The sequence below is a fragment of the Bufo bufo genome, chromosome 1 (genome assembly GCF_905171765.1).
Source record: "Bufo bufo chromosome 1, aBufBuf1.1, whole genome shotgun sequence".
Lineage (NCBI taxonomy): Eukaryota > Metazoa > Chordata > Amphibia > Anura > Bufonidae > Bufo > Bufo bufo.
Genome location: NC_053389.1, coordinates 602,605,811 through 602,617,907, shown reverse-complemented (window position 1 = coordinate 602,617,907; position 12,097 = coordinate 602,605,811). Strand labels below are relative to the sequence as shown.

Genomic DNA, 12,097 nt, shown 5'->3' with positions numbered 1-12,097 from the left:
GCACACCGGCCCTTAAGGAAGTGCTGCAGGAAACAAGCAGCAAGCATGCTGTGGCCAGGGCTGAGAGGAAACTGTGGAGCGGATCCCACAACAACAGTACCTACACAGACAGAGCCCAGGACTGCAATGGTGAATGGGAAGCACTGGCAGCAGATCACCTCTGAACACGGCGCCCGGGACCGTGGAGGTAAGCAGGGGAACAGCGGAGCACAGCAGCCACTGTTACATGCAGCTTTGAAGGAAAAGGGTTCTACGAGAGTAAAATAACTATATTAACACTCCATCAATTAATCACCTGCATTGGAAACCTATGGAACAACTGTTAAAACAAACAAAACAAGTTATATGATGATACGAACATATGGGGGATCTATAAGGGATGCAGAAAGTGTGTACGGACATTTGAACAGTCAATATCTACCTTATTAGTTCCATGGGACACTCGGCATTAACTGATACAGTCATTTTGTCATTAGCAACTGGTTACAATTATTCTGTCATTACAACTGTTTTTGGTGGTAATGGTTTGGTAAAGTTGGTTTTTATTAGTTTGGTTTATTTATGTGGATGTATTAACCCTTTCAACCCCGAGTCAGTTTTCACCTTCCTGCCCAGGCCATTTTGTGCAAATCTGACATGTGTCACTTTATGTGTTAATAACTTTAAAACGCTTTTACTTATCCATTCTTAGATTGTTTTCTCGTCACATATTCTACTTCATGACAGTGGTAAAATTGAGTCAAAATATTTCATTTTTATTTATAAAAAAATACAAAATGTACCAAAAATTTAGAAAAATTAGCAAATTTCAATTTCTTTTCTTTTATAATAGATACCAATAACTCCAAAAATAGCTATTACTTTACATTCCCCATATGTCTACTTCATGTTTGGATCATTTTGTGAATGCCATTTTATTTTTTGGGGATGTTAGAAGGCTTAGAAGTTTAGAAGCAAATCTTGAAATTTTTCCGAAAATTTCCAAAACCCACTTTTTAAGGATCAGTTCAGGTCTGAAGTCACTTTGTGAGGCTTACATAATAGAAACCACCAAAAAATGACCCCATTTTAGAAACTACACCCCTCAAGGTATTCAAAACTGATTTTACAAACTTTGTTAACCCTTTAGGTTCCACAAGAATAAGTGGAAAATGGAGATGAAATTTCAGAATTTCACTTTTTTGGCAGATTTTCCATTTTAATCATTTTTTTTCCACTAACAAAGCAAGGGTTAACAGCCAAACAAAACTCAATATTTATTGCCCTGATTCTTTAGTTTACAGAAACACCCCATATGTGGTCGTAAACTGCTGTACGGGCACACGGCATTGCGCAGAAGGAAAGGAACGCCATATGGTTTTTGGAAAGCAGATTTCACTGGGATAATTTTAAGCTGCCATGTCACATTTGAATTTTGGTATGGAGAAACCAGCACTCACTCAGGTGCACGCTGCACGGGAGAGGACGTCAATCCACAGCAATATAAACAAAGGATCCCAGCAGTCGTGTCTTAATGCAAATCAGATGTCTTTTATTCCATAAATGAAAAGACCAGGACCAGGTTTCGGCAATGTGCCTTCATCAACAGGTATGCCTGTTGATGAAGGCACATCGCCGAAACCTGGTCCTGGTCTTTTCATTTATGGAATAAAAGACATCTGATTTGCATTAAGACACGACTGCTGGGATCCTTTGTTTATATGTCACATTTGAAGACCCCCTGATGCACCCCTAGAGTAGAAACGCCAAAGAAATGACCCCATTTTGGAAACTACAGGATAAGGTGGGAGTTTTGTTAGTACTATTTTAGGGTACATATGATTTTTGGATGCTCTATATTACACTTTTTGTGAGACAAAGTAACAAAAAATAGCTGTTTTGTCACCGTTTTTATTTTTTGTTATTTACAATGTTCATCTGACAGGTTATATTAAGTGGTAGTTTTATAGAGCAGGTTGTTACGAACGTGACAATACCAAATATGACTTTTGGTTGTTTGTTTCAGTTTTACATACTAAAGCATTTTTGAAAAAAAATCTTTTTTTAGTGTCTCCAAATTCTGAAAGCCATAGTCTTTTTTATTTTTTGGGCGACTGTCTTATGTAGGGGCTCATTTTTTTCGGTATGAGATGACTGTTTGAATGGTACTATTTTAGGGTGCATATGACTTTTTGATCGCTTTTTATTACACTTTCTGTGATGTAAGGTGACAACAAATGGCTTTTTTGACACACTTTTTATTTTAATTTTTTTACAGTGTTCACCTGAGGGGTTAGTTCATGTGATATTTTTATACAGCAGGTTCTTACAGACGCGGCAAAACCTAATATGTATACTTTTTTTTTTATTAATTTATGTTTTACACAATAACAGCATTTTTGAATAAAAAAAAATCATGTTTCAGTGTCTCCATATTCTAAGAGCCATAGTTTTGTTATTTTTTTGGGCGATTGTCTTAGGTAGGTACTTATTTTTTGCGGGATGAGATGACGGTTTCATTAGTACTATTTTGGGGTGCGTATGACTTTTTGATCACTTGGTATTACACTTTTTGTGTTGTAAGGTGACAAAAAAAATGGCTTTCATTACACAGTTTTTATTTTTTACGGTGTTCACCTAAGGGGTTAGGTCATGTGATATTTTTATAGAGCAGGTCATTACGGACGTGGCGATACCTAATATGTCAACTTTTTTTATTTATGTAAGTTTTACACAATGGTATCATTTTTGAAACAAAAAAAATAATCATGTTTTAGTGTCTCAGTCTGAGAGCCATAGTTTTTTCAGTTTTTGGGCGATTGTCTTAGGCAGGGTATCATTTTTGCGGGATGAGATGTCGGTTTAATTGGCACTATTTTGGGGTGCATATGACTTTTTGATCGCTTGGTATTACACTTTTTGTGATGTAAGGTGGCAAAAAAATGCCTTGCATGACACAGTTTATATATTTTTTTATGGTGTTTACCTGAGGTCATGTGATATGGTTAATGTGCCAGTGCATACAGCAGGGGTCCGGCTATCAGTCACTGCCGGACCCCTGCCGCTGATCGGGTGGGCGCAGCTCCTGCACCCGCCCGATCAGCCCGCTGTAATAGTACGGCGCTGGACGGCAAGTCACGTCCCGCTGCGCCGTACTATTACGGCGCTGGTCGGGAAGGGGTTAAATTGATTTTAACTGTTTATTTCTTGAGAGAATGCCTTCTGTACAGTCAAATATTTCTAATTTTTACTCATCAGTCCAGAGGACCTTCTTCCCTTTTTCTGCACCCCAGTTCGTATGTTTTCATGCACAGTTGAGTGCGACTCAAGCGGGTCAAACCTTGAGAATATATATTGTGACACAGTGAAAGGTCTGTTGGTTGTTGGGAGGTATTTTCCTCCCAGCATATGCGGCAAAGACTGATTGCAGCAAGGTGAAGTTAAGCACCAGGCCGGATTTCACTTGCCGGTTCGGGCTTTGCGGACGCCCAACTCTCATTAAAGGCAGCTAGAGTGTGGGATATGGCTGTCTGTGTTAAAGTATGAGGCCTGTGCCTGGATGAATACTTGTGACCTGTTTGGGGAAGATAGGTCGACTAAATCCTGGACTTAAACTTTGGTGTGGACCTGTTTGCAAAGTGTGAACACAAGCCTGGACTGGGACTCTTTATGCAGGACTTGCAGCATGGTGTGAATGAACACCAGGGTTTTCAACTAAGGTGAAGTTGTTTGCTGAGCTGTTAAATCTGCTTGTGTGAATAAAACACTGCAATTTGAGCAAGAACTGTTTTTGGTGCCTCTGTTCTGCGTCCGCTCAACCTGCCTACCAGAGCGAATCCCCACAATATATATATATATATATATGTATACAGTGGATATAAAAAGTCTACACACCCCTGTTAAAATGTCAGGTTTCTGTGATGTAAAAAAATGAAACAAAGATAAATCATTTCATAACTTTTTCCACCTTTAATTTGACCTATAAACTGTACAACTCAATTGAAAAACAAACTGAAATCTTTTAGATTGAAGGAAGAAAAAAATATGGTTTCATAAGTGTGCACACCCTTAAACTAATACTTTGTTGAAGCACCTTTTGATTTTATTACAGCACTCAGTCTTTTTGGGTATGAGTCTATCAGCATGGCACATTTTGACTTGGCAAGATTTGCCCACTCTTCTTTGCAAAAACACTCCAAATCTGTCAGATTGCGAGAGCATCTCCTGTGCACAGCCCTCGTCAGATCACCCCACAGATTTTCAATCGGATTCAGGTCTGGGCTCTGGCTGGGCCATTACAAAACTTTAATCTTCTTCTGGTGAAGCCATTCCTTTGTTGATTTGGATATATGCTATGGGTCGTTGTCATGCAGAAAGATGAAGTTCCTCTTCATGTTCAGCTTTCTAGCAGAAGTCTGAAGGTTTTGTGCCAATATTGACTGGTATTTTGAACTGTTCATAATTCCCTCTAGCTTAACTAAGGCCCCAGTTCAAGCTGAAGAAAAACAGCCCCAAAGCATGCTGCTGCCACCACCATGCTTCACTGTGGGTATGGTGTTCTTTTGGTGATGTGCAGTGTTGTTTTTGCGCCCAACATATCTTTTCTATTTGGGCCAAAAAGTTCAACCTTGGTTTCAACACCTTTTCCGACACGCTTTTGGTAGACTTCAGATGTGTTTTTGCAAAATGTAGCCTGGCTTGGATGTTTTTCTTCGTAAGAAAAGGCTTTCGTCTTGCCACTCTACCCTATAGCCCAGACATATGAAGAATACGGGAGATTGTTGTCACATGTACCACACAGCCAGTACTTGCCAGATATTCCTGCAGCTAATTTAATGTTGCTGTAGGCCTCTTGGTAGCCTCCCAGACCAGTTTTCTTATCGTCTTTTCATGAATTTTGGAGGGACGTCCAGTTCTTGGTAATGTCACTGTTTTGCCATATTTTCTCCACTTGATGATGACTATCTTCACTGTACTCCATGGTATATGTAATGCCTTGGAAATTCTTTTGTACCCTTCTCCTGATTGATACCTTTTAACAATGAGATCCCTCTGATGCTTTGGAAGCCCTCTGTGGACCATAGCTTTTGCTGTCGGATGCAACTAAGAAAATTTCAGGAAAGATCACTAGAGCAGCTGAACATTATTTGGGGTTAATCAGAGACACTTTAAATTATGGCAGGTGTATGCTGACTCCTATTTAACATGATTTTGAATGTGATTGCTTATTTCTGAACACAGCTACATCCTCAATTATAAGAGGGTGTGCACACATATGCAACCACATTATTTATTTATTTTTTGTTTTCTTCCCTCCACCTAAAAGATTTCAGTTTGTTTTTCAATTGAGTGGTACAGTTTAAGGGTCACATTAAAGTTGGAAAAAGTTCTGAAATTATTTATCTTTGTCTAATTTTTTTACATCACAGAAACCTGACATTTTAACGGGTGTGTAGACTTTTTATGTCCACTGTATATACAGTACAGACCAAAAGTTTGGACACACCTTCTTATTCAAAGAGTTTTCTTTATTTTCATGACTATGAAGGCATCAAAACTATGAATTAACACATGTTGAATTATATACATAACAAACAAGTGTGAAACAACTGAAAATATGTAATATTCTAGGTTCTTCAAAGTAGCCACCTTTTGCTTTGATTACTGCTTTTCACACTCTTGGCATTCTCTTGATGAGCTTCAAGAGGTAGTCCCCTGAAATGGTCTTCCAACAGTCTTGAAGGAGTTCCCAGAGATGCTTAGCACTTGTTGGCCCTTTTGCCTTCACTCTGCGGTCCAGCTCACCCCAAACCATCTCGATTGGGTTCAGGTCCGGTGACTGTGGAGGCCAGGTCATCTGGCGCAGCACCCCATCACTCTCCTTCATGGTCAAATAGCCCTTACTTTCAAAGTTTTCCCAATTTTTTGGCTGACTGACTGACCTTCATTTCTTAAAGTAATGATGGCCACTCGTTTTTCTTTACTTTGCTGCTTTTTTCTTGCCATAATACAAATTCTAACAGTCTATTCAGTAGGACTATCAGCTGTGTAGCCACCTGACTTCTCCTCAACGCCACTGATGGTCCCAACCCCATTTATAAGGCAAGAAATCCCACTTATTAAACCTGACAGGGCACACCTGTGAATTGAAAACCATTTCAGGGGACTACCTCTTGAAGCTCATCAAGAGAATGCCAAGAGTGCGCAAAGCAGTAATCAAAGCAAAAAGTGGCAACTTTGAAGAACCTAGAATATGACATATTTTCAGTTGTTTCACACTTGTTTGTTATGTATATAATTCCACATGTGTTAATTCATAGTTTTGATGCCTTCAGTGTGAATCTACAATTTTCATAGTCATGAAAATAAAGAAAACTCTTTGAATGAGAAGGTGTGTCCTAAACTTTTGGTCTGTACTGTATATATTTAATTAAAAATTATTATTTTTTCCACAAGTGCACAGTACTATATGTGTGTGTGTGTGTGTGTATATATGTATATATATATATAGTTAGATTTTGGTCTGTGAGGATTATAAAACCTAGAAAGTCTCACACATATAGTTGATAATCTTTATTAATGAAAATACAAAAATTTAATAATACATATACAGCGGTTTACAATAATGGTAAAAAATGCAGGAGGATAAAGTGACAAGTGCACAGAGCCACCAATAATCCTAAACTGGTAAGTCAGATAATACATAGGGCTGAATGAGACAAAGTATTGTCTTTACTGATGTGATGACTGGTAAATATCTATAAATAACCACACAGAAGACACACAGTCTCAGTAACAATACCACATGTCACAAGAAAATACATAAGTCATGGTAATGTTGCAGGGAGGCCAGCAAGACATGGTTGCAACCATACGCCCCTGAAGAAGCGAGGCGAAACGCGCGTCTTGCTAAGAGCCATCACTTCATCCTTTCCTGGTCAGTATAGGCTGCTCCACTGTCAATTGTATTTTGTATTGCATGTTGTAGGAGGGTCAGCAGCTGTTTCAGCAAGGTGATTACACCGTCTTGCTGGCCTCCCTGCAACATTACCATGACTTATGTATTTTCTTGTGACATGTGGTGTTGTTACTGAGACTGTGTGTCTTCTGTGTGGTTTTTTATAGATATTTACCAGTCATCACATCAGTAAAGACAATACTTTGTCTCATTCAGCCCTATGTATTATCTGACTTACCAGTTTAGGATTATTGGTGGCTCTGTGCACTTGTCACTTTATCCTCCTGCATTTTTTACCATTATTGTAAACCGCTGTATATGTATTATTCAATTTTTGTCTTTTCATTAATAAAGATTATCAACTACACTGCTCAAAAAAATAAAGGGAACACTTAAAAAACACAATGTAACTCCAAGTCAATCACACTTCTGTGAAATCAAACTGTCCACTTAGGAAGCAACACTGAGTGACAATCAATTTCACATGCTGTTGTGCAAATGGGATAGACAACAGGTGGAAATTATAGGCAATTAGCAAGACACCCCCAATAAAGGAGTGGTTCTGCAGGTGGTGAGCACAGACCACTTCTCAGTTCCTATGCTTCCTGGCTGATATTTTGGTCACTTTTGAATGCTGGCGGTGCTTTCACTCTAGTGGTAGCATGAGACTGAGTCTACAACCCACACAAGTGGCTCAGGTAGCGCAGCTTATCCAGGATGGCACATCAATGCGAGCTGTGGCAAGAAGGTTTGCTGTGTCTGTCAGCTTAGTGTCCAGAGCATGGAGGCGCTACCAGGAGACAGGCCAGTACATCAGGAGACGTGGAGGAGGCCGTAGGAGGGCAACAACCCAGCAGCAGGACCGCTACCTCCGCCTTTGTGCAAGGAGGAACAGGAGGAGCACTGCCAGAGCCCTGCAAAATGACCTCCAGCAGGCCACAAATGTGCATGTGTCTGCTCAAACGGTCAGAAACAGACTCCATGAGGGCGATATGAGGGCCCGACGTCCACAGGTGGGGGTTGTGCTTACAGCCCAACACCGTGCAGGACGTTTGGCATTTGCCAGAGAACACCAAGATTGGCAAATTCGCCACTGGCGCCCTGTGCTCTTCACAGATGAAAGCAGGTTCACACTGAGCACATGTGACAGACGTGACAGAGTCTTGAGACGCGGTGGAGAACGTTCTGCTGCCTGCAACATCCTCCAGCATGACCGGTTTGGCATTGGGTCAGTAATGGTGTGGGGTGGTATTTCTTTGGAGGGCCGCACAGCCCTCCATGTGCTCGCCAGAGGTAGCCTGACTGCCATTAGGTACCGAGATGAGATCCTCAGACCCCTTGTGAGACCATATGCTGGTGCGGTTGGCCCTGGGTTCCTCCTAATGCAAGACAATGCTAGACCTCATGTGGCTGGAGTGCGTCAGCAGTTCCTGTAAGACGAAGGCATTGATGCTATGGACTGGCCCGCCCGTTCCCCAGACCTGAATCCAATTGAGCACATCTGGGACATCATGTCTCGCTCTATCCACCAACGTCACGTTGCACCACAGACTGTCCAGGAGTTGGCAGATGCTTCAGTCCAGGTCTGGGAGGAGATCCCTCAGGAGACCGTCCACCACCTCCTCAGGAGCATGCACAGGCGTTGTAGGGAGGTCATACAGGCACGTGGAGGCCACACACACTACTGAGCCTCATTTTGACTTGTTTTAAGGACATTACATCAAAGTTGGATCAGCCTGTAGTGTGTTTTTCCACGTTAATTTTGAGTGTGACTCCAAATCCAGACCTCCATGGGTTGAAAAATTTGATTTCCATTTTTTTATTTTTGTGTGATTTTGTTGTCAGCACATTTAACTATGTAAAGAACAAAGTATTTCAGAAGAATATTTAATTAATTCAGATCTAGGATGTTATTTTTGTGTTCCCTTTATTTTTTTGAGCAGTGTATATATATGTGTGAGACTTTCTAGGTTTTCTAATTATCTACACACATATTCAATTATATGCTAGCCTAAAATTTTTGGGTTGTGAGGATTATGTCATACCTGTTCTAGAGCAATTCTCTGCCCTCCATAGCAGTCACTCTCAACTCCTTCTAATGAAAACATCACACAGTATAGTGTATTGGGCCCACTAGTGCTGAGCAGTAGAGAGTGGGTGAAACAGTACTCCATTTGCCCTGCAAAATCCCAGATAACCAAAGATGCTCCTAAAGAAAAAAAACAGAAAAATAAAAATAGCCGGAAACTGTTAAGACAATAACAGCCATACAGTACAGACCAAAAGTTTGGACACACCTTCTCATTCAAAGAGTTTTCTTTATTTTCATGACTATGAAGGCATCAAAACTATGAATTAACACATGTGGAATTATATACATAACAAACAAGTGTGAAACAACTGAAAATATGTCATATTCTAGGTTCTTCAAAGTAGCCACCTTTTGCTTTGATTACTGCTCTGCACACTCTTGGCATTCTCTTGATGAGCTTCAAGAGGTAGTCCCCTGAAATCGACTTCCAACAGTCTTGAAGAAGTTCCCAGAGATGCTTAGCACTTGTTGGCCCTTTTGCCTTCACTCTGCGGTCCAGCTCACCCCAAACCATCTCGATTGGGTTCAGGTCCGGTGACTGTGGAGGCCAGGTCATCTGGCGCAGCACCCCATCACTCTCCTTCATGGTCAAATAGCCCTTACTTTCAAAGTTTTCCCAATTTTTCGGCTGACTGACTGACCTTCATTTCTTAAAGTAATGATGGCCACTCATTTTTCTTTACTTAGCTGCTTTTTTCTTGCCATAATACAAATTCTAACAGTGTATTTAGTAGGACTATCAGCTGTGTATCCACCTGACTTCTCCTCAACGCCACTGATGGTCCCAACCCCATTTATAAGGCAAGAAATCCCACTTATTAAACCTGACAGGGCACACCTGTGAAGTGAAAACCATTTCAGGGGACTACCTCTTGAAGCTCCTCAAGAGAATGCCAAGAGTGTGCAAAGCAGTAATCAAAGCAAAAGGTGGCTACTTTGAAGAACCTAGAATATGACATATTTTCAGTTGTTTCACACTTGTTTGTTATGTATATAATTCCACATGTGTTAATTCATAGTTTTGATGCCTTCAGTGTGAATCTACAATTTTCATAGTCATGAAAATAAAGAAAACTCTTTGAATGAGAAGGTGTGTCCAAACTTTTGGTTTGTACTGTATTTATTGAAACACAACTTACCTTCAAATCCAGTTTGTGAACATACCACCCCTCTGGTGGAAGAAGGGATTTTTGGACCATTAAGGTAATGTTGTAAGATGGCTAGAGGCCCTGTCTGGTACATAAAGAAAGGGAAATGGACATTAAGACTCATGTTCACTTTCCACACCATCAAATAATTTATATATGATCTTAATAAAAGTTGGGTTATCTTGTCAGTACACTGCTTTACGTATTTTGTACTGGTCCTGTATTAGTACAGACCTGTACTCAAAGGGGAGTATATGCATTAATCTGCATTAATATATACCATCCTGATAAAAGCCAAATTAATACTGCTGTGGCCTGTCAGGTTAATGGAGCCCTATCAAAATGTTTGACATACAGTACAGACCAAAAGTTTGGACACACCTTCTCATTCAAAGAGTTTTCTTTATTTTCATGACTATGAAAATTGTAGATTCACACTGAAGGCATCAAAACTATGAATTAACACATGTGGAATTATATACATAACAAACAAATGTGAAACAACTGAAAATATGTCATATTCTAGGTTCTTCAAAGAAGCCACCTTTTGCTTTGATTACTGCTTTGCACACTCTTGGCATTCTCTTGATGAGCTTCAAGAGGTAGTCTCCTGAAATGGTTTTCACTTCATAGGTGTGCCCTGTCAGGTTTAATAAGTGGGATTTCTTGCCTTCTAAATGGGGTTGGGACCATCAGTTGCGTTGAGGAGAAGTCAGGTGGATACACAGCTGATAGTCCTACTGAATAGACTGTTAGAATTTGTATTATGGCAAGAAAAAAGCAGCTAGTAAAGAAAAACGAGTGGCCATCATTACTTTAAGAAATGAAGGTCAGTCAGTCAGCCGAAAAATTGGGAAAACTTTGAAAGTAAGGGCTATTTGACCATGAAGGAGAGTGATGGGGTGCTGTGCCAGATGACCTGGCCTCCACAGTCACCGGACCTGAACCCAATCGAGATGGTTTGGGGTGAGCTGGACCGCAGAGTGAAGGCAAAAGGGCCAACAAGTGCTAAGCATCTCTGGGAACTCCTTCAAGACTGTTGGAAGTCCATTTCAGGGGACTACCTCTTGAAGCTCATCAAGAGAATGCCAAGAGTGTGCAAAGCAGTAATCAAATCAAAAGGTGGCTACTTTGAAGAACCTAGAATATGACATATTTTCAGTTGTTTCACACTTGTTTGTTATGTATATAATTCCACATGTGTTAATTCATAGTTTTGATGCCTTCATAGTCATGAAAATAAAGAAAACTCTTTGAATGAGGTGTGTCCAAACTTTTGGTCTGTACTGTATGTGGCAACATTTTCCCAGTGTATATGCCATGTGTAGAGCTCAAACATGATATGGATTAAGCCTAGGCCTAAGGCTGAATTCACACGTCCATGGAACACGGTCCATGAGATACTGGACTGGCATCCTGCTGAGTGCTGAAGCGCACGGCATCATTGGTTGCTATGACCTGTACCAGTGATTTGGAGACAGCACACCAAGGACGGCATATAGCTTCAATTCAATATTTATTTTACCACTGGTACAATCTCCTAGTAACATTTATTGCTTATTGCGACGTTTCGGGCTCAATTTGGTGCCTTTTATCAAGCTGAGAAGATCGGTCGTAAGATTTTCACTATTTAGACATAAAGAACCTACACATATTGGGCATCGCATCGTTGTAATCATACTGACACAGAGAATGAAGGGCATGGGTCAGTTTTGCTATAAACAAAACACCATACGAACAAAACCCATGAAACGGTGTAGGAATTGTGTTTTTTTTCCAATTCCACCCCATTTGGATTTTTTTTTACCACTTCCCACTACATTTTATGTCATAATTAATGGTGGCATTAGAAAGTACAACCTGTCCCGCAAAAAAAATAAGCCCTCATACAGATATGTAACCGGCAATATAAATCAAAAC

General features: G+C 40.3%; 1 protein-coding gene across 1 annotated transcript in view; it reads right to left on the bottom strand.

Annotated features, from left to right (window-relative positions):
• LOC120985552 overlaps positions 1-12,097 on the bottom strand; it is a 160,642-nt gene that overhangs the window by 15,685 nt on the left and 132,860 nt on the right. Inside the window, exons 10-11 of the mRNA XM_040413559.1 lie at positions 10,169-10,262; positions 8,983-9,146 (exon numbers count right to left, since the gene is read on the bottom strand). Of these exons, the coding sequence (XP_040269493.1) occupies positions 8,983-9,146; positions 10,169-10,262 (258 nt within the window). The remainder of the gene's footprint in view (positions 1-8,982; positions 9,147-10,168; positions 10,263-12,097) is intronic.